Consider the following 22,756-nt stretch of genomic DNA (forward strand, 5'->3'; position numbering starts at 1 on the left):
TTTGTTACTTGAGTCAGTGAAGAAAGGCCACACTGCAAGCAAAAACCTTGAACATAGATTCTGTAGACAGAAAGCCAGATCATCATCACAGAAAAAATATTATAGCCCTATGTGTATTTGTACCAGAAACTCTCTATCCCTAGGAATCCTTGACTGGTCATCCAGTTTAAAACTGTTTCTAAATGTGACATAATCACCATATTATACCACAAATCTGCAGTCTGAAAATATGTGTGCAAACTCAGAAGCAGTGTTAACATGGGATCCTTGACAAGTGGTCTAATGATAGAGAAGGAAACAAGCAAGCTACAGGATTCAAGATAAAGGGAGCTTGCTTGAAGGTAACAGCTCTGCATTAGCTCTTCTCCTTTTTATCTGTACAAATTTTGATTCTGTCTGTAGTTCACTAGTTCTTTTGCTTAGTTTTTTTTCCAGGAGACTTGCTTGATAAGTGTGTGGAAACACTGCAATTCTCTCAGGTATTGAACAAAACAACATGAACACTATCCTTTCTAAACACAGAGCAAACATTTGCCCTTCAGATTCTTCAAGGGGCAAAGGCTTGATTAAAGTGATGTAAGATTCTGGGCATAGGACCCAACAAATGGGTACAATCTTGCTTTAAAACAAAGTAACTTCAATTATTTTCTATAAAGAAATTCCCTCCTTTCTTAAATCTAAGTGGACTCTACCTCAGAAGGAGCTAATCTCAACTCTTCTTGAGGCTGAGCCAACTGCATAGCTAAAAATATAATTATCATGGGACCAGAAGGACAGCAAGCAAGGTCTTCTGTCACTGTTACTCTACACATTTGTTTGTTGGGCCTTTTACCATAACCTGTCTTCCAGTCATCTGGCACCCATTGTTACTTTTCCCCACACTTCCATCACACAAAAGAAGGAATCATTGCTTTAGCATGGCTTTATCCTGACACAGATTTTGCAAAAATTAATGAGTTCAATTATTTCAGCCAGCAGTGGCTAGAGAGCAAAGTATCATCACAATAATTCAATGACTGAAAAACTTAGAAGTATATTATTTCAAAAATTTTGATATCACTCCAACCAGTTTAGTAGCTTCTGGTAGTTTTAGAGACAGTCTATAAATCAATACTCCTTGTGATTCTCATCAATGCCAGAGAGAGTAGAGATGCAGCCAGCCACTCTCTTCTCCAACACCAAGGAGCCTTTTCAGCAGTTCTGGTCCTTCCATAAATCTCTCTGTTCTGAACAAAAGAGGCCTCTCTGGTCCTTCACAGACTTGGTGCCTCACCTCCAGGAAATATTTTTCCTGTGATTCAGGAAGTACAAGTCTTTTCCTATTCTAAGCGATCTACTGTCCAGTGTATTACCCAGAACATTTGAAGACAAATACAAACCCATCCCTAAGAGAGAAGTGACTCCTGAATATCCAATGCTCACTGCAGCAGGAATAGTTTTCTAAATAATATGTGGAAGAACAGACTGACTGTTAATTTTGTCAGTGCTTCCTGTATTACATTAAGGTAATCAAGAAGTAATCCAAATGCCACATAAACATGCTTAGCTATCATGGTGATCAGCTAGACATAGAAATCTAAACGAAAGCATAAAATAAAGTAAGGATGGTGTCTGAAGTTCTGAGCTATGGAAGAAAGTATGACTTATTGTACAGCACATCCTAGTAAATTTGTGAGTTATCATATCAGGAAGGCAGAGACAGGAATACATACATGGCTGTAGAGAGCAAACTTTTTTTTTTTTTTTTGAGGGGCTGGGGGTAGCAAATCTCTCACATTCATGTTTTGTTTCTATCTGAATCTGGGTGAATTGCAAAAAAGTCTCTTTAAAAGTCATTTTTTAAAGCATGAAACTAATTTCAGAAACTTAAAAGGGCCATTTGGTCCAACATACTTGATATCTTAAGACACTTATCTCAGTCCTGCCTTCCTGCTCTTCATCCCTGCCCTCTTTAAATTTGAGTATTCTTTTTGTTTCAAAAATAAATCTTGTGGCCTTTTCAGCAAACTTACATTTTTTTGTTTTAGTGTCACTTCCTGATAATGCTGTTAGTTGACTTACTATCATTTGCAATCAAACATAAATCTCTGCTAGCTAAAGAAGCAGAAATTTTTGGCCAAGCTGCTCAAAATTGTTCCAGCCACCATCTATGTTCAACTTGGAGTGGCTATTGAAATTTCATAAGGGTGACATGTAAGCTGGCTCTGAATTTTAAGTGGGCAATTCCAACAACCAAAAAAATGTGTTTTATTGCTTATTAGTGGTATTCTGGTTCATTACTTCTCTGACATTGTGTGTCAGAATGCTGCCTTAGTCACAGAATTTAAAAAAGCAACTTGATTTTAGGAACTGCCTCAATGCTTTAGATGCAGCAGGTCACCAAAGTGATCAGGGAATGCCTCAGAACTTTCACTCAGTGCATGTCTTGCCTGTGGCTTTCCATGTACTGGCACGACACAGTGCACTCCCCTCTTTTTTGCACCAAAGGAAAACCTGATCAGGTCAGGACATCTTCAATATCTAAATGCATTTTTTGCAATAGTTTTGATAGTATTTATTGGAAACACCATGACAAAAAACGATCTGCAATTCCCAAAATACCAGAAAGTGCTTTGCTGAAGCAACTCGTATTTTGAAATTGATTTTATTTCCCAAAGAAACAAAGAAGTCAAAATTGCTATGAGTATTATTTCATCCTGTTATTGACATGTTGAAATTTTCTGGCTGAACTGGAAACATATTTTTATAAACTTCACTCCCCAGTTTATCTTTCCTATACAGAAAATAAACAGCAGTAAGGCAATGGTCATTGATACTCTATTCCTTTACTACTGCTTCTTGTATTCTATCACAGTTTATTTCCATCTTCAGATCCACACAAAATAAAGAGCCTATACATTTTATCCTTATGCATGTCATTTCTTTTACTCTGTTATACCGTCTTAGTGGTTTGTTTTTTTTTTTTTTTTGAATAAGCAACCTATGTAATAACTCTCAGGAAGATCTTCAACTCATGCTGCCAAATGGGTTCTTCCAATTAATTTAATAACTTATGGAAATTAGTCTATCTCTTGCGTCTTAGAAACCAAGGATTTCCTTTCATATAAATCCAATTCTAAAGCTACAATCATCTGTGGACACATATAGAGTAAAATACATTAATAGGTTTAGGTCTATGGCACAAAGCACAATCAGTCAGTCACTAACTCCCCCATTAACTTAATTCTCACGGTCTGCAACCACAAAAAATATTTCTATTTCTATAGTTCATAATCCTCAGTCTGAAGTTTAATTTAGTAAGAAAATCTCCATGTATACTACATGAATTTAATTTCACTCTTACCATTGTTGTCTCTTGAATAGAACCAAAGCTGTTAATGAAGATGTTAACTGCAACATCTACTGGAATTCCTTTAAAAAAAAAATAAAATTCTAGTGAGCTACACAATCCAGTAAAGGTACATTATCCTTCATTTAAAGCTCCTTTATACTGGTACCACAATGTCACAATGTAATCAAAGTCAATAGAAATCACTAAACCTCTTTTTAACCTAGTGATAAGAAAAATGGAAAAATAAAAATCCTTAGTCAATAGAGCTAATCTTACAGAATACCATTGACCATATATCTAAATTTTTAGTGTTTGAATTCCACGATTTTCCGTTATCTCAGAATGAATAAGCCAGTATTACTTTTGCACACAGTGTAATGGATAGAGGCAATTCATATTTCTAACAGGAGACACTTTTAACTGTCAAGGTCATAATGACAATCTATCATCCTGAATTACCTGTTTATGATTTACGATGAGCTATTTCCTTATGCTTTAAGAGGATACCTTTCTGTGCAAGTAAAGTAAATAAGTCTTTACCTGACTGTAAAGTATGAATACAAGAAGGTAAAAATTATTGCATGCATTTTTCACAGCTATCTAGCCTTGGTATGAAAGAGTTGAAAAGCTGCTCAATTTTACAATGGTTACCAATTAGCCAAGAAAAAGTTCTAGAAGTCAGCAGCTGTGAAGATATTAAGATGGCCTTGATTTTGTTCTCTTTTCCACAGCCAGGATTCCTTTAGTTGAAGAGGGATGGTATGACAGCTGCTACATCTGCCCTCTGTCACCCTGTGGGAATTGATTGGCAGTAATTTAATCTGGTGTTAACAGAGTTATCACAGAGCAAGAAGTGGCCTGATAGTGGAGAGAACTAATTATGGACCACTACTTTTATTTAGTATCTCTGTGGTGTGAGTGTCACGATGTCCACTAGATGCAGGTATATCATTTACATTGTTAATACTCAGTGGATTTCTTCCTACTTTCAGCAACAAAAGAGATATAAGAATATATGAATACTGTTTTGACAGACTAAGCAAATACAGTACAAAGTAATATATGTTTCTTCCAATACCATGTTTGTCTGCATAACATGTTTTTATGTACATTAATACATAAATTCAAACTCATTCTCTTGGTCACCAGAAATTTTGAAGATAAAATTTCACTTTTTCAGTTAAACTTTGTTTGGTTTTGTTTGGTTTGGTTTTTAATCAGACTATTCAAATGTCATGTTTTTGGTTATGTAATAAGCACAATACTTCTTTTAATGCCTGATGCATGTGACAGACCACCCATCACATCACTAGTAGCCAAGAGTATACTCTCTCTTCCAGATTTGAATAGGATGTGCCATCCAAGAAAATCACTCATGTGTGAGGAACATTTTAACATGGGCAAACCACTTGTCAGAAAATGTTCTTTTTCTTCCAACTCCCTCTGAGTTAACATTACATGTCCTCCCTTTCCCTTCTGTCTTGATTCTTACCAGACTGCCAGAAGGGTTATCAAAAATATAAATAAATCTGCACCATGCTTTGTGATTACAAGCTGATTATGCTGAAGAACAGGTAGAGTAGAGGCTGGACATTTATTCCTTGTGACAAGACTCAGTGCTCAAAACATGTAAATATGGTTCTACAGATAATAAGAAAGAAGCAGTACACTTGCTGAGAACTGAGTTTAATATGTTTATAAAACTGTTAAATAGAACTGATAGCCTCTTCAAAAGCACAATAAACATTTAAGATTTCCAAATTTTTTCATGCTAGTGATATTAATGTTAAAATATCTCTTAATGCTCATATAATTATAAGAGGAATTTTAAAATGAAAGAGCTGTTTTATGAAAACTGTATTGCCTATATGTAATAAAATTGTCTACATCTTTTTTCAGAAGGTAAATAACCTAATTCCTGAAAAGTCTAATTTACAGCTTAACTTGTGCGAATTCTTAGAGGTTTTGCAGAGAATTCGTATTTCAACTTTTTCTGCACATGTAAGGATTCACACATAGACACAGAAGAATCCTGCAACATCTGTCTACCAGGGAGATGTTTAAATGTCAGAAAATGTGTTTCAATGCATTACCTATATGAATTCCTGAAGTGTGTAAGCTTTATAACTAAAATATCTTTAAAGGACTTAATAATTGTATAGTTTGCTAATAGTGATACCGCTGACCCTAACTTTTTATAGTCATCTTAAAGGATGTCTGTAGAGAAATCTGGTGGTTTAAAATGCTGTAAAGCAGAGTCTAACTAAAATGTAGGGATAAAAACGTATTTTTAAAACTTATTCTGTAAATTCTATTTCTATACTTAAAAAGTCTTTTATAAAATAAGGCCAATAGTAATAAAGCATCACATACTTTTACGATAATGAAATCCTAACTATTATCTTTCAGCTCAAAAGGATAAATATCTTCTGCAGTTTCACACAATCTAGGGAGGCTTCCATTAGAAAAAAAAAACAACAAAATTTAGCTTGTATTATATCTGCACAATTTTTCTCTTTGTGAAAAAAGTTAAAATCCAAAGATTAAAAAAAAAGGCTGAAACATCTAACAAACCTTTGAAATTAGGCCTTATCCTGGGATCATAGCTGAGCAACAGTCTGTTCAAGATATTGCTGGTAGAATTAGCAGGTACTCTTGCAAGGTCTTCAGCTGATTGCTGCCTGTAAAAAAAAGTTCATTAGTTACTACCAAGACAGAAACAATTGCATGTTTAAACTGAAGTGATTTTAAAGTAGTGCCATAAATGCCATTTCACAAGCAAAAAATGTTAACTCTTAACTGTAAACTTGGAAGCAAATATACTGCAATTCAGTAATTGTTCCCTTCCCTCCTAAGAAAAATATTCAGAGGGACATGATTTTTTCATCAGTAAAAGCAACCACCTGAACTATTTTAAGTGACTGTCAGATTAGGAACCTTAGTAAATTGACAGCCACTTTGTAGGTGCCAAACCATGCAGAGGCTTTTGGCAGTCTTCTGCTCTCACATGCCAGCTATTCCACCTAGAACTGGAGGATTGCATAATCTCTTTGTCAAGTGCTAATAAAAGCTTTACTACAGAAAACAAGGCCTTGGACTCTCTGCTTTTACAGGGGGAATTTAAACATCTACTTTATCTTGCCATTATTATGCTGAGTGTTAACTGAAAACTATTGGTGCAATCAAAAAGAAACTGAGACAGGTAAATGTAACTACAGGAATACATGAAATTGAGTGTAATGAAAAGAAATATGGGTGCATCAGTGCACTCCCCAGATATTTTAAACACCAAGAGGCTCATAATGCATTTGTATGTTTCCAGAACCTGTTCAGTGACAATATTTCAAGTTTTGAATTATGTCTCATAATCACTTTTCCATCCCTTTTATGATTACTTTTCTGTCTTTCTGTCATTATAATCCAGTAACCAGGATGACATGTAAAGATAAGAAAAACACCCTACGTAGGTATAATTCATATGCATCAACATTATCTCCTCTTGCAAACCAATGTACAAATGTATTTTAAAAACTGATCAAGTTTATTTCCTTAATGTTTTCCATAATCAGCATCAGCTGCTGTTGCCTTCTTTACCCTGTAATTTCTTTTTTTCATTATTCTTTCTCATACCAATGTCAGCTTGACAGACCTACAGGTTATTCTATATAACATATCAGGGTTTTTTTATTCTTCTCATTCTTCAGTTTCCTTCATGTCTTCTGGGATTTCTGCCTTATTCAAACATTTTTGAAGAAAATATTAACTCTACAGAAGTCTTTTGGCCGGTTTAAGAAAAAAAAAAAAAGCAACATTAATGTATTAGACTTCCTGATTTTAAAATGTCCAATTATGGTAGCTTCTGTTCAGCATTGCCCTTATTGATTACTGGGAAATTAATTAATTAATAAATGTCAGCATAACATGACATCAGTATTTGATCGAAAACTGGAGATGAGAACAGATCCTAGCCCTTGAAGACCTTTTATTAGTAATTTCACCTGTAAGAACAACAGGTTTAACTCAAACCATACAGGAAAAGGGAATCAGATCTGCTGACTTGGTAGCACTCACTGTGCCTTCCCAAAGAGATTTAATCTTCCCAGTTAACATTTAACAACTAAAACATTTGTAAATAAAACTTTGAAGGAGTTCCCTATTATTAAAAAATATGTCAACCATTTATGAAAACATAAATGTGATTTATTTTATCATAGTCTCCTGGATACCCATTGAGCATTTTATCATTCAGGAAAAAATAGTAAGATTCTGTTTTCTTTGTTGTATTCAGGATATTTCTGAAATATAAAGCTACATATCTGCTTAGCTATTTTCTTGTATTTGCTTGATATTATAAAGGAGGAAAAAATTATGGCAATAAAATGTCACTAAATCCTCCTTGAAATTTTGACAATTAAACAGTAATTAGCAGGATAAGCATGCATTCCAAAAACTACATAGAGATGTACCTACCAATAAATATGTATCCAGGAGGATATCTTAAACTATAACACACAGGAAGAGAAAAGAATTGTGGAATAGCATTAAGTGGCTGCAGTATATAATTCCCCATCCACCTCTTGAAGTAAACACACTAAAACCTCTGTGATCTGCAATAACCACATAGGTGAACTAATTGTTCCAGCAGAACTTCTCCAGAGATGATTGGTCTTCTAATAGAACAAGGAAGCATTTACTTTTAGCAACATATGTTACCTTCCTGTTATGTACACAGATCTGTATGTTCTGTATACAATAATCCTCTGCTAATTTAATATTAGAGCAATAAAAAAAGGAATAGGTGTTCTAGCTCCTTTCCTAATAATTGACAAATTCTCTTTCAAACAATCCTCCCAGGGCTGAGTTTGTAAGTTTTTATATTTTACTTAGAACTATGCAAAAGAATTAGTTTATTTCCTCATTTGGTCAGGCAGCTGGATTAGATGATCATTGTAGGTCCCTTCCAGATGAAATGTTCCATTCTATTCTATTCTATTCTATTCTATTCTATTCTATTCTATTCTATTCTATTCCAGTTCTGTAATTTTTGAGATATGTTTGGTTTTCAATGATGACCTTTATCAATGAAGAGATTGCTACAGGAATATCATAAACCAGCTTTGTATGTCTTTTTTGCTGTTACCATTAGTTGGAAAAAAGGAAAACAAAAGATAAAGATTACATTCCATTTTCTAGAAAGAGCAATTCAGAAAAAAAGTTCATTTAGCTATTAAAAAGGCAAGCAAACACTCTGTATGCTGCATTTCATCTGATACAGAAAGGTTTATGTCATTGTTTCCTTGCAAGTCACACATATTATCAGCTAAAACATCTACATCAGATGTCTACAAAAACTCATTAATAAAAGAATCTCCTTAATATTAATAACAAGATTTCTTTCTGAATTATGTATGTCCAGTATAATGAAATATGAAAACAAATCCAAGAAACAACTAATGAACAAACTTAAATACTTTTTTATTTTTGTCATGGGTTATACAAAGAAGTTCATTAAATAGTGAAAACAGTAAACTGAACCACATGGAATAAATGAAATACAGATGCTCATAAAAAGCAATGAGGAAAAGACAAGAAAAGTTTGAGAAATTAAATAAGTGAGCAACAAACAACAAAAGAAAGCCAAATATTGCTGACGGGTTTATTTGTCTCTTCAAGTAAGAGGAATAAAGTGGTAGTTTTGTGAGATCTGAGCTGCACTGCAGAAGTATATTAATACAAATATCCGTTCAGGCTGTTTGTTCAAAAGCCATCCAAAAATTGGGCAAAGGAGACTTATTGCACTGGGAAGACAGTGATGGGAAGAACAAGTGCAATATAGCTCGTGGGTAAAGAACACCACAATCTCATCTTCCACAAGTCATCAGGTTGTGTTTTGGACTTATACTAGTGTATAGGTGCATTTGTCCTTGCTTATCTAAAAACCAAGTGAAATACAATGACAATGGCTGGTTTGAGTTAGGAGGACAAGCACTGAGATTCAGTAATTGCTACTTTTAAAGGTCACTTTGAATGAAGTGGTTGAAATAGCTACTGGGGAAAAAAAAAAGCTCTGCTGAATATCAGTCATATTTTCACTGTGGTTCTTTTACAGCATGTTGTCATTAAACTACCATCATTGAACAGCACACAAGGAAATTTCACCACAATGACTGGATTTCCTTCTGAGAGCCTTGCTGACCAAAATGCCTAAATTTCACCTGCAAATTAGTTCATCAGATGTGTTCCTTGGGGTAAGTTAAAAAGTTAAGGACATTTTTTGAGTGACAGATGAGCAAAAAGACCTAATGAAACAGTTAATGGGATGTGTTAGGTGCTTGGTTAAAGAAGCTGGGACTATTAATGTGAGACATTTACCTACAGCCACAACAACCCCAGCTTAATTGGCCATTATGGAATGAATTAATGAGAGGCATATTTGTATATCACATAAGACAAAAAGGATTTGAGCTGAGATCTGCCTTTCTAGAAGAATCTTATTTCCGTATGCTGAAGGCTGAATCACACAAAACAACACACCAACTGAGAAATTATTTACCATTTTTTCTAGTTCAGCCTACAATTTTCCTACTTGTAAAAAGCTGGTAACTTCGATTTCCACCAGTTGCAGCACGCATTTTAATTATAATGCATTTATTTCAACCTGTGTTGAATGCATGTGGAGCAGATGGAAAGCATTAAGAAACAAGAATGTAGCACTCTTCACAGTAATGATTTCTAAGTAAAATACAGTTAATACCAAAGGATAAGACAACAGAAGCCTCATAGATGCAATGAAGAAAATTTAAAAGGAAGTAATTGTAAAGATAGAACTTCCCCTAGGAAAAATTTTACCTAAGTAACAATTAAAAAAGCCCACACAACCAACATACAAAATACTCAAACTCAAAGTGATTTTTTCTGTATCTGAATAAATGAAATGGAAAACAACCAGTATCCTTGTATACACAGAAGAATCCAGAGAGAAAAGAAAGTATAGATAGTTTTTTGCTATAACATCCTGTCTGAAATGCCTGGTCTTTCAGAGGTTACATCTGGTATCCCTGATGAATCAAATAATTGCTTTACATACTGTATTTCACAGGACATGCAGTAAGGTGTTCATCTCTTCCACAGCAGCTCTACACATTTTATCACTGCCTTTGAAGATCATGATCAACATTTTAAGTTGATGGCAACAGGCAATTATTTTCATAATTCACTAATCAATGCAAAATTTTAGATAAGCAGATATGCATGACAAAAGGAAGTATGTATTATTGTTGGTTTGAAATTTATATAGCTTTACATTTGTCTTAGGCAAATGTGTCAGAAGACATTGTATCTCCATAGGTCATCATGGCATTTATTCTCTCAGAGCTCACTGAAGTTACAAGGAGTCCTTTCCACATGCAGTGCTACAGGAGGAAATAATATAAACAATATTCTACACAAACAGGAAGGAAAGCTTTTTCATAGTTCTAGATTACTGACAGGTAAAAATATGTACTCTAACTCACACTGTTATCTCCAGTAAAATTTCATATATGATGCTGAAACCACAGATTTCAGTGCAGTTTATTTAATCTACATGATGGAAACTGGCATTTTTGTCATATAACATGGCTGTGTACATGTGAGAAAGGTAAAAATAAGTTTTGGGAAACATAATATCTATTATCTCACCATATATTTAAGTAAAATTTTCCTGATATAAACTATCAGTGTTCTGATTTACAGGAATTTGATTTTTTGAGTGCAATAACTCTAAGCATAAGAAAGGTTAATACATATCAATGACATACTATATAACTCTTCTGAGTAATCTCTCTGATCTCTAGTAGGTTTAATAGCTACATTTTCAAACGGTGCAAGGTGACACATCTATTCCTAAAAAGATTAATTACGCCAATAAGAAGTGGTATTACTAATTACACTAAAACTATGGAACTCTGAGTCACCATTTACATGTCTTCATGAATGCAGTTGATAGCTAAACACCTAAAATGAGATATGTAGCTTCAGTACTGAAATTTGGAGGTAGTGCAGTGCAGTGAAAAAAAGAGAAAGGTTCCTTCATAGCTAATTTTGAAACATTAACCCAGATTAGGCACCCTGAATTTTGAACTATGAGTTGAGGCGGTGTAACAGCTCATCTTTCATCTCATGTTGTAGACAGACCAAAGAGAATAGTGTCCTAACGTGGACACGCAGACAACCTTCCTGCAGTTAGGTAGTGTCAATAGCTGTTAGTGTCACTGCTTCAGTCCTTGTCTTGAAGAAACCTCTTAAGCCTCTTAAATTTGATTTCATAATTCAACATTCCCAGGGTTAGACACCTTAAGGAGTGTTTATATGGGACTCTGAAGTGCCTTACTATTCACTAAACTTGAGAAAAACAAGTTGGTTCATCTGCCTGCCACAGATCTGACTGCCCCCTAACCAACAGAACCAGGTTAGCACAGTATTTCACTCAGCCTGAACTACTACTGTTCTTAGTAATGTTTTTTGGTTTTGTTGGTTTTTTTTTCTAAAGTTAGCTTGCTTGTTCCTAGCTTAGGCATCTCTGCATTCCCCCAAAGTCACCACCTGCGACCCTTGTGCATAATGAGTGTCTTGTGGTGTCTTGATATAGCACACAGATGTATAACAGGATAATTATCAAAATGTTTCGGCAACAGTTTTGAAGTAATTTATCTACATCAGTTCCATACCCCAGTATTTTTTTTCCAAATACTGCAAGTATGAAGACAATAGAAGGTAAAATCTAACTACCTGCATGGTGGTATAAATGGTGGTATAAGAGGAAAGCATAAGCTGAGATACATTCTGCATAATTTGCCTTGACAACAGAATTAAGACCTATGGTTTTCCTTGGGCTTAGGTAAAGGTGGTGCAATTCAACCCATAGATCCAAATTTTTTCTTAATCTGGAGGCTGCATATGACATACACAGTCTGTAATGTTTACACACAATTTGAGTGTCTCATCACTCTGGTGTTCAGAACGGAGCAAACATTGCTCACTGAGAGGGAAAGTTACTGAACGAGAACCAGTCTATCATGCTTAACTACTGTTTTACAAGACAGGTTAGGTTTTGCTTTACAGCTTTATCTTTTACTGCCCATCACCATTGGCAGTGATTTAACTATTTAACCATTTTGAAAACAAATTCTCAAACATTCCAGAATGTGGCCCTCTCTGTCTGGGATTACAGCTTTCCATGAGAGTTACATGATACAGAATAATAAAAGCATTGACTAACTGCTGTTACTACAGGGCAGAAGAATTTTTATAGGAACAAGACCTGGGCTCTGCAAAGTACTTATCATTGGAATGACTGTCAGATGTATCTTCTTCCACAACCAAATTCAGGCTTTCCTTTCAACTTCATCCCACCTCCTTCCACAAAGTGTATAAACCCTTCCACCATACCTACAAATAAAAATGTTCACAGACTATCAACAGTGTTTTCTAGATGATGAGAATGAAGAGAGACATGATGCCACTTTCCCACCATTTACAATTTGGGGTTGATCATCTACTACAGATAGAGAGGTGATGTCTACCCAAACACTTGATAAAAAAGTTACAGTTCATGGAGAAGTGGAGAGGACCCACAGTATAAAATATATTTTAAACTTTTACTTTAGTCTGAATAGGAAGTGCATGTCAGAAGCTTAAAATTAACCAAGAGAAATTTGAGGACAGAGTTAAATACAACTCTGCTTTAAACACATCAAAGCCTTTTTTCCCTAGTTCCACTGTCTTTTGTTGTTGCTTTTTAAAAGAAGCTGTTTATTGAACCTTCGCATCTGTGACCTTTCTAAGCTTCTGCCCTGGCAGATGGCACAAGCCATGTTTTCTGGAGGGCTTAGAGGGCCATTTCACAGTTTCTGAAGTAGCTGATATGCTTTATTCAATAGAAACCAAATATGATTTGTACTCCTGCTTTGTGCATAAAAAAAGTCTCTGTAGATATTATACAGTATTTAGTAAATCATCTAGTGGCATATAAATCTTCATGTGGACAAATGCATAAAGGTGAAGAAGGGTGCTGTTTTCAAAGCACAGTCCTGCTATCCAGATGAAAGGATGAGATTTAGCGACTGAGGTTTTGCTCTCAGCATTGCTGTGGCATTAGGGACGCTGAGAGATCTTCAGAAGTGAATGCTGCGCAAGTGAACAGCTGAGTCATCCTAAACTATAACTAACAGGGATAGCTGTGATGATGACCATAGTCATTAATGGTTTTGTTAGCTGCTGTGTGACACTCTTACTTATTCATTCCTTCTCTTAACTCTGTAATAACCAAACTTCCCTTTCCTTATAATTTCATTTGTCAAGAGATCTTGCGAGTAGTTTTAAGTAGAGACCTTCCAGACTGCTAAGGATTATGGAGATAACAGCAGCAGCTCAAACACCATAAAATACCTGAAATGTTTATTACGGTGTAACAAAAGGAAAAATATTTTTCAGCAGTGCTCTAAGTCACAGCTAACTGTCCCACGTTTAAGAGAAGCAAGGTATTACGAGGAATTATGAATAAGAACTAAGCAGCAAAAGTCATGCAAATATGGGCAGTCTGTGAGTAGGAAAGAGATTGAGTAATTTAACCAATCTGCAGCTGTAAAAAAATCTTCTGTATTAAGTATATGAAATTTAAAAATAAGCTTTGTAAACAGTAAAACTCTTTTTTTTTTCCTAAAGGGGTGGGGCCTGATTTTTAAAAAACAATATTTTCCATGGAAACAAAAGGCAGATGTTCTGTTACTAAAGCTTTGTATTTCATTGCACTTTGTATCTGTGGAAGCCAGTTTCTCAGATTTATGGTGCAAAACTCTCTATTACAACATTTTAGGTCCAATATGTCAATTTCTTTGTTAATCAACAAAGATTCAGGAATCAGACAGAAGTATAATTATTCTGTTTCACTTGCAAAGCCTGAGGTAAGAAGGAAAATGATCTAATTGTAAGATGTGGAATCTTACATCTGTTCTGACAAAGCATTAAATCAAAGTAAGAACCAAATAATTAAGCATCAGCTTCAAGAAACCCTTCAATAAAAACCTGGAAACAACAGTTTCAGGAATAAATTAAAATAAGATGGCAAATCAGGCCACTATCACACAATGCACTGAGAAGCACAGCATCATGAATAATCACCAGGGTTTGCTCTAAGATTCAAAATAGAATTTTCCTAATTTAAGGAAGCAAATATCTGTTTATGAGAAAATAATGAACTTTTTACGGGGTTTCTAATCAGCTTGTTTTCATCTTATCCTAATAGTAGTTAATTTCATGCCAGAGGGGCACATTTGGCAAAAGGCTTGTATTCTGGAGAGCCATAAAAGAAAAGTTCAAGTATGCTAAATTTTTATCCAAACAAATTTATTATAAAGTCCCACTAGTCTTGTAGCCAACCATTTCTTAACATCAAATTAAGGAACGCAGGCAGTAAGATGAGATTCAATATAAGTTATTCCTAAATAATGATTTGCATAGATTTGAATTTCATTATAAAGTATTTCTGTTCTCTTGAAGAACTAAAATTTAGCATTTCATATGTTGCAAGGAGACAAAAGGCAATAATTTGTTACAATTAAGGTTTAAATTTTATTACACTAGTAACCAATGCAAATTGAAGGTGGATTAAGAGTTTAACTTATAAATGTGCATTTACATTAGGAATTTGCACCATTCAATTTTATAAATTATGCAAAATTTTAATTTTTTATTTAAAAAAATAAAATGCATTATTCTAAAATATTTCTTTCACGATTACTAGGAATTTCTTCATTTAGACACTTTCTTGAGTAGTTTTAGTCAACCCTTACAGTGTCACTTGATTCCCTCTCCACTGCACTGTGTTTTGGTTTGATTCTAAGGAAAGATTTTTTTTCTTTTTTCACAAAGAAAAAATTACTGCTAGTAATCAACCTCTTTTACAACACAGCGTGCCACCAAATCAAGAAGTTTTGTGAAAGATCATTTTAAAAAATGATGATCATTGGAAGTTTGCCAACAGCAGCCTTAGTTAAGAGAGCATTGGGCAATTTCTCTGCCAGATAGAGTTGATTTTCATTGCTCATTCACATGACAGGTCTTCTAGATGCCAGCCACAGAAACAGCAACCCCACTATTGCAACTGGCTGTCTCTCAAGCTGTGAACTTCAGCCAAGTGAGATATAGACAATTTGGTCATTATTCAGGAGATCAAACAGGACTCATTACTATAGCAAGTCTGGTCAGCAACAATGGATCAAAAAGTACTGGATTCACCAGTAATTTTGCAGATAGGTTCAACTGGAAAAGTATCACTTTGAAAACGATAGCATGTATTGGTGTAGTATTGGCAAGTGTATTGGTGACAAATGACGCCATATTTAATGGTACCAAGAAATACAGGGCTTAAAATAAAAACAAACAAGAAAAATCCACTCACAAAGATGAAATGACATTGCTGTTTTGAATTCTACTAAGACTTAGTCAAGAACAGGGGGAAATGCTGGGTATTTAAACAAGACCATGGAAGACATGGATTCAGTTCCCAGCTGCCTAACTCACTTTCCAAGGGCTTTGTTCTGATGTCTGTCCTGGGAACCCTGATATTTCTCTCCTTGCTATAAACTCTCACAGTAGCTCAGACCAAAAGCCTCATCCAGAACTCAACTCCATTTTAAAAGGGGAAAAATGGGTAGGGGTCATTTCAGATGAGTCATGATCACATTTGAGACATAACTTAAGGTATTCAAATCTAATGACAAATAACATTTTTTAGATTTGATATTAAAAAAAGAGAAGGAAGACATGCACCATATGTAGAAACATTCTAAAATTTGAGGTTACAAATAAACATCATTGTTAATATTTGAAAAGAATGGAAACTTTAAAAAGTATTACTTGAACAATGCTTCTGTCTGATTATTCCACTTTTACTTTGTTCTTTGGAAAAAGTTGATAAATAGCCAGTCTAACATTCTGTACCTCTTCTTTTATGGTTGAAGAAGAAATACGTTTTAACTTTGTCTAAACAATTTTATTTCAGTCATAGTAATTTTCTACACTTAATGGCAATTTATGGTAATCCATCAATCTTTTTCTCAGATATTTACAACATAACACTAAAAAATTAGCAAGGTTGGCCAAGAAAATTCTAAAAATAGCACTCACAAATAAAATCTTGTCTTATGGATCACAATGTAAAGTGTGGTAGGCATTAGATAGTGGAGTATTTTTAACATCAAGTAATCATAGGTGTCCAGATCACATCCTCTATTCAACTGGGCAATCACAGATTATAATTTCCTGTATTTTTACAGGCAGACTATTCCATAAGGGCATACTTTATAGCAACAATCAATATACCTCCATAAGAGTTATAGTACTGTACATGATTGATGAAAGATGATGAAGACCTTAGTCTTATTCAACATGCAAGAATATCTGTAGGACAAGCCTTCTCTTACAGAACTAACTAACCAGAAGCTAAAATTCATCATGACAGTTTTGCACCCTCCTTGCTTTCCCCAGTACACCTGCAACATGATGCTAGACAGCACAGTGCTATGGGACCATGCTACTGTGTCCCCATAAATAGCAAAGCTCTGGGTTGAAATCCAACACAAGGAAAGGAACAATTACTGTGGCTGAGATTTTCTCTTGCACTAAAATAGACTTGCTGCAGAAGGAACACAATGACAGAACTTAGCTACAATGCTGGTCAAACTCATTCCCACCACAGACCCCATCCTTTCAGCAGAAAGCACCACCTTCTACTTCAATTGACACATGATTTCCACTGTTAAAAACAGGGCATGATCACCATCATAAAAAAGCACAAAAGAAAGCAGGAACATACGATGGACATAGATACTGCTTCTTTTTCCCTTTTCCTTTCTTTGAAGACTTCTCTTTGGAATAAGCTTCTTCAATCCATAAAGAGAATGAGATGAAACATAAAATCGCTGGTAAGAACTTCATCTTGAAGATTACGCTTCAGAGAAATCTTCAGTCTGTGGTAAGAGAAAGCAGCTTATGTTAGTAGGGCTGGATATGGTAAAAGGAAATACATACCTGCAAAAAGTAAACAAATGCTTTATGGAAGTTGGGTTTTTTGCTGGCCTTCATCGTCCTGAGACAGAGAATGTATTCACATGTAACCCTGACATGAAACTGACTTAGGTAATTTCCAGAGAGTCAAGTAGCTTCCCAAAGTTGAAAGGGACAGTGAGGAACAGATTTAAATGCAGGTTTGCTTCAGTTTGTTTGAGAAATGTGATGTCTTTCAAAGACTGCCTAACCAAAAATATTCAGAAGCTCGGGAAGGGGTTCCTCACCAGAAATGTATCAACTACATTAAATACAATGTCAACCAGTCATGTAGCAAGGCGAAGAACTGCAAGCTCTCTGTGACCTTGCACAGATAAAATAACAATCATTTCAACACCGGCTATGAGAAGAGGTTATAAATATAATTTTATGGAAAGAATTTAAACACAGTAATTTTGCATGAAGCATTTCCACTGCAGAGCAAGCACTGACAGGGCCTTGCAAAGATGACTAAACACAACCCGCAATACTATGTTTTATTGCATCGTGCTCAGCTTAATACTTAAACTTCTCTGGGGCAAAAGCACGTACCCCAAAGGCCAGAGGCCAGGAGATGAGTTTGTGTCTGGCCAGAGGCAGCCCTACCTGCCCCTGGCCACAGCACTGCGGCACCCAAGGCATTTTCCATTTGTTTGCCATCCTACAGAAAATTCCCAAGCATTTCCTTGGGCCAACAGAAATCTCGCAGATGCCTCAGAACCTACTGCTTTTTCCACTTTTATTTACTAGGATTTTTCTCCCGCACTGGTTTCAAAGAGCTGTGCATCTCTCTCTTCTCCTTCACCTCCGGGAGGCACCGAGATGCTTCAGCTCCCCCTTCCCCGGGAGCCGCAGCATCGCCACCCGCCCCTGCCCGGCCGGGAAAGGTCTCGGGTCTACCCCACGCCGCCGCCGGCCCCTCGCCCGGCCCGCCGGCGCTCGGCCTCCCGGCACCGGGAAGGGAGCGGCCTGAGCGCCGCCGGCAGCGGGAGGACGAGAGGAGCGGGGAGCACCCCGGGCCGTGCCCAGCGCCGCCCGCCGCCGCCCCGCCGGCGCTGGCCGAGGTGCTGACGGGGCTCGGCCGTGCCCCCGGCGGAACGGGGCCCCGGCCGGGCCCGCGATCCCCGCCCGCCCCGCCGGGGGCGCGGGCCCCGCCGCACACGCGGCCCCGCCGCGGCCGCGCCCCGCGCCCCGCGCTCACCGCCGGACGCTGCGATCCCCCCGCGCTCAGCGGCGGCGGCGGCCCGGCAGCGGGCGGGCCATGGCGCGGCCCGGCCGCAGCGACAGCGCGGCTCCTCCGGCGGCGGAGCGAGCCCTACCTCCGGCGGTGCCTCCGCGGCCAGTGAGCATGTGCGGCGCCGCGGCGCTCCCCGGCCGGCACGTCCCGGAGCCCGCCCATACCCGGGCACCGCGCGCCGGGAGGGGCAGCGGGCCCGGCTCCCCGACCCCCGCCCTCCCGCCGCTGGACGCGGGGACCGGCGGGGCGGCGGGAGGTGGAGCACGGGGCGGTGGAGCGAAGCATCCTCTGGTCTCTGGCGGGAGTTGGCACGACCAGGAGAATATTAGCAGAGAGGGACTGAGTAGGATGAGAGGAAGAGGCAGTGCAGTCTTGCGCAGGTTAGCGGAATGGCGGATCAATGGGCCGAGGCCCATTGTATCAGGTTCAACAAGGCCAAGTGCGGCATCCTGCCCTTTGGTCACAACAACCCCATGCAGGGCTACAGGCTGGGGGAGAGTGACTGCAGGGCTGCCCAAAGGGCTCTGCTGATCAACAGCACCTGAACATGGGCCAGCCTGTGCCCAGGTGGCCAAGAAGGCCAGTAGCATCCTGGCCTGGATCAGCAATAGTGTGGCCAGCAGGAGCAGGACAGTGATTGTCCCTCTATACTTGGCACTGGTGAGGCTGCACTTCAAATCCTGTGTTCAGTTTTGGGCCCCTCACTACAGGAAGGACATTGAGGTTCTGTAGAGTCCAAAGAAGGGCAACAATGCTGGAGGAGGGTCTAGCTAGTAAGTCCTGTGAGGAGCAGCTGAGAGGCGGGCATGTTTAGCTTGGCAAAAAGAAAGCTTAGACAAGACTTTTCCTGTCTCTACAACTGAAAAGGGGTTGTATAAGGGTGAGGATTGGTTCTTTTTCCAGAAGTCCCTTACCAGGCCTAGGGAAGGGACAGAAGGCAGCCCAGGACACCAGGATGGGCAGGGAGAACTTGCCAGCCACCTTCCACTCCTCACAGCCTTATCCTGGCAACAGCACAGATGCAACAGCCAGGTCCAAGCTGATGTAGGGCCAGGGCATAGGCCCAGCTCCCTGGGATGAGGACCACCTCCTTTTCTCTTTCATTGTCCCATAGAGAGATGACCCTAGCATTGCTGATGCTCTCTTGTTTAGATATAGCCATAAGGGTGGAAGTCATTCCTGTCTGGCTTCTGGATGCAGGTGACAGTAGGACATGGCTGAGTTGCCATGTGCCCTAGCTTGGCATGTCACAGTATGAGCCCGTGTGAGAGCCTTCACACAACACACACAGAAAGCTACCAAGGAAAGTATAAGATGTGCTGCCATCAGCGTGTAGTAAGGACTACTTTGTTTAAGAGTGATTTTTTAATTTTCAGGATAGTTGAACTCAGACATTTGTATGCACACTTTGTGAATGCAGCAGCACTTCTCCATCACTGCCAGCATTTCCCTACTAGAAGCTTGCCCTCCCTTCCACCTTGCTTGGGCTTCCCTAGTCAATTTTTAGCCTGGGATGTGGCCATGGTCTGATGGCTTTCAGGGTGGTGGGAAGAAAGGCCAGGAAGTGCATATGCCACGGAGGCAGATGAGGAGAGAGATGGCAGCTGCATCCACAGGGAACCTTGAAAGCCATTGTCCTGATCTCATAACCAGGCCTCCCAGGAAAGACAAAGGGTTCTCTCAATGACAGCAACTTCATGCTGCTCTTGGAGAGGAAGAAAATCAAGCTGGCCTTGCTGCAGGGGGAGGTTCTTCTCTGCTCATTCCCTCTCCTCATGTTCCTGAGCTGTCACAGATGCAAAGAAGCAGCTGGTTTTGAGCTGTTTCCAATGAGCTCCCTGCCCACAAATGTTAAGCTGAGCAGACAGGTTTGGCTCCAGCTGTCTGGAGACAAAGACAGCAGTACCATGAGGACCAGAATGGTTACTCCACCTAATTTTAATTTTTTATTGGCTGCTGAGTTAGACTCTGTCCTGGACTCCTAAGATGTTGCTGTATGTGCAGCTGTGTCCACATTACGGTGCCTGTAAATCCCAGCACAGCTCAACTCACATGTTGTTTTCTAGGTACAAACCCACCAAATAAACAGGAACCTGAAAGTATCAGCAATTGCCACAGTTCATCCTCTCCTCTGGAAGTGCTGCCTCTCCAAAAAAAAAATCTTCCCCAAGGGACACATAAGATTCTATGGCTCTATGCCACACTTGCCAGTAAACTTTCTCCCATGACTTTGTTTGAAGACAGTTTCTTTTACCTGGGAAGAGCTTAGCAAAAGCATTTTTCTATTGCAGCTTCTTTGAAGCAGTGCCTGTCCCTGGGCCAAGGTAGGGATCAGCTGTGGGCAGCAGCCTCTGGGCTCCCTGCCAGCTCCCCACCCTCTGCCAGCCCATGGCATCCACCAGCTCACACCCCAAGGAAACCTCCTCCCCTCCATCTCAGTTTTGCTGTCATGTTCCACATGTGCTGGGCTCGGCACCACTTCCAGGTCATAATTCACCTGCAAGCTGGGGAGCGCCTAGAGGACAAGAGCAATTGCTTTGGCAGCTTCCTTGTGCCTGCCACAACACTAGGCACATGAAGGAGAATTGCAGCCCCTTCCTGGTTCTGCTTTTAGCTGGGATAACAATTTCCAATCTTTCACCCTTCACAACCTCCATCTCCTTAGCCAGGTAGGCTGCAGTTAAGCCATGTACCTGGGCTGGCTCTGGGGCAGAGCTGCCCATGCAGAACTGAGACACCACAAGACCCCACACTGGCTCCCAGTTCCATAACCATCCCTCACCCACAAACCTGAAGAGGGACGTGGCAGCAGGAAGCAGATGGCAGTGGAGAAGGCTGATGATTAAATTCAGGACTATTTTCTGTTTGGAAATTCCAACTTCTTCCACCAACTACAGCAAGCCTGGCTGGGGCTTGCCCCCGTGCATTGAGACACTGAGGAGAAGCTGGCATGTCCCACAGAGCCCCAGCTCTGCTGGCAGGGAATATTCCAGGATCTGTTCTGTGGCTGTTAGTACCCCAGAGCCATAAAAACTCCTCAGTTCATGTGAGCTTCAGCAAAAGAATCACTTCTCCAGCAATCAACCAGAGCACATGCTGGGCTGAACAGTTTGTTGTTTTCTAATCCAAATAACCATGTTAAAAAGAAAAAAAAGTATATATTGCAGCCCAAACCAGAAAAGTTCCTATTTCAACCCAGCTTGACTAAGTCCCACAGAGGCTGCTCATCCTGAGATAGACTCTCCCATGAAGAAAAGAGAATAAAAAGCAGGTCAGCCCCAACCTTCCACAGGCAGTGGAATGCATGGACAAAACAAATTTTAGAAAGAAAAATGAGAGAATTAGTTTCTCTATTGTCCTTGAGCAAAAGAGTTTTGTGCAAGTGTTTCCCACCTTTGGCAACAACCAGACTTAGATATTTTGGCTGGATACCCTCCACTTGTCTCAACAGTGGCATCAGCTCTTTGTCCTGACTTGTTGTGAGCCTGATCTGCCTCTGCCAACTGTCCTGGCCTGGCTGCCCTTGCCCTACCATGGCCCCCATCCATTGCCAGCCAGACATGATGGCACCATGGAGCAGGTCCTGGAGTCTCCATCCCACTGCTAAGGGCAATCTCTTCCCTTCCCAGCCCACAGGATACTTTTCAGAATCTTGGAAGGCCTGACCCACGGGGCTCTCATCTTTTTGACTTGCTCTGCCAGGTTTCAACTGCCCCCAGGCACATGGATTTTTTTTCTTAATTGCTGCTTACATTTCCTTATAATATCTTTTACTCCCCATTGCTGGGGACACAGAGCTGCTTCCATTTATCTCCAAAAACATTTAATTTCACTTTTCTATTGCTCCCTCCCTCCTTGCCACTTCTGTTCATTTGCCTTTAAAGCAGATGTCTACCCAAACTGGCACTACATCACTTCTGATGACCCAGATGTTTTGCTACTATTTCAGTTCTTCTAAAGTTACTCTCCTCCTAATGCTGTCATCTTGGAGCACTTGCTACAGACTCAGGAAAACCAGGACTGAGGCAAATCTAAGTCAGAAGGGAAAGAGGAAGAAGGCTTGCTCTGAGCAGCAGGATTCATCTCAATCCATTGGGTACAGG

The 22,756-nt window shown here is 39.1% G+C and overlaps 1 protein-coding gene across 2 annotated transcripts in view; it reads right to left on the reverse strand.

The window, feature by feature from the left end:
• Positions 1-18,852, reverse strand: part of GLRB (glycine receptor beta) — a 59,777-nt gene extending 40,925 nt beyond the window's left edge. The window contains exons 1-4 of one of the 2 annotated variants that reach the window (XM_021539575.3): positions 18,736-18,852; positions 17,187-17,340; positions 5,906-6,012; positions 3,344-3,411 (exon numbers count right to left, since the gene is read on the reverse strand). In XM_021539575.3, coding sequence (XP_021395250.1) covers positions 3,344-3,411; positions 5,906-6,012; positions 17,187-17,308 — 297 coding nt within the window. In that variant the 5' untranslated portion in view covers positions 17,309-17,340; positions 18,736-18,852. The other variant, XM_021539574.3, reaches the window with a different exon arrangement.
• Positions 18,853-22,756: the final 3,904 nt, after the last annotated feature.

Source organism: Lonchura striata, chromosome 4, assembly GCF_046129695.1.
Source record: "Lonchura striata isolate bLonStr1 chromosome 4, bLonStr1.mat, whole genome shotgun sequence".
Taxonomy (NCBI): Eukaryota; Metazoa; Chordata; class Aves; order Passeriformes; family Estrildidae; genus Lonchura; species Lonchura striata.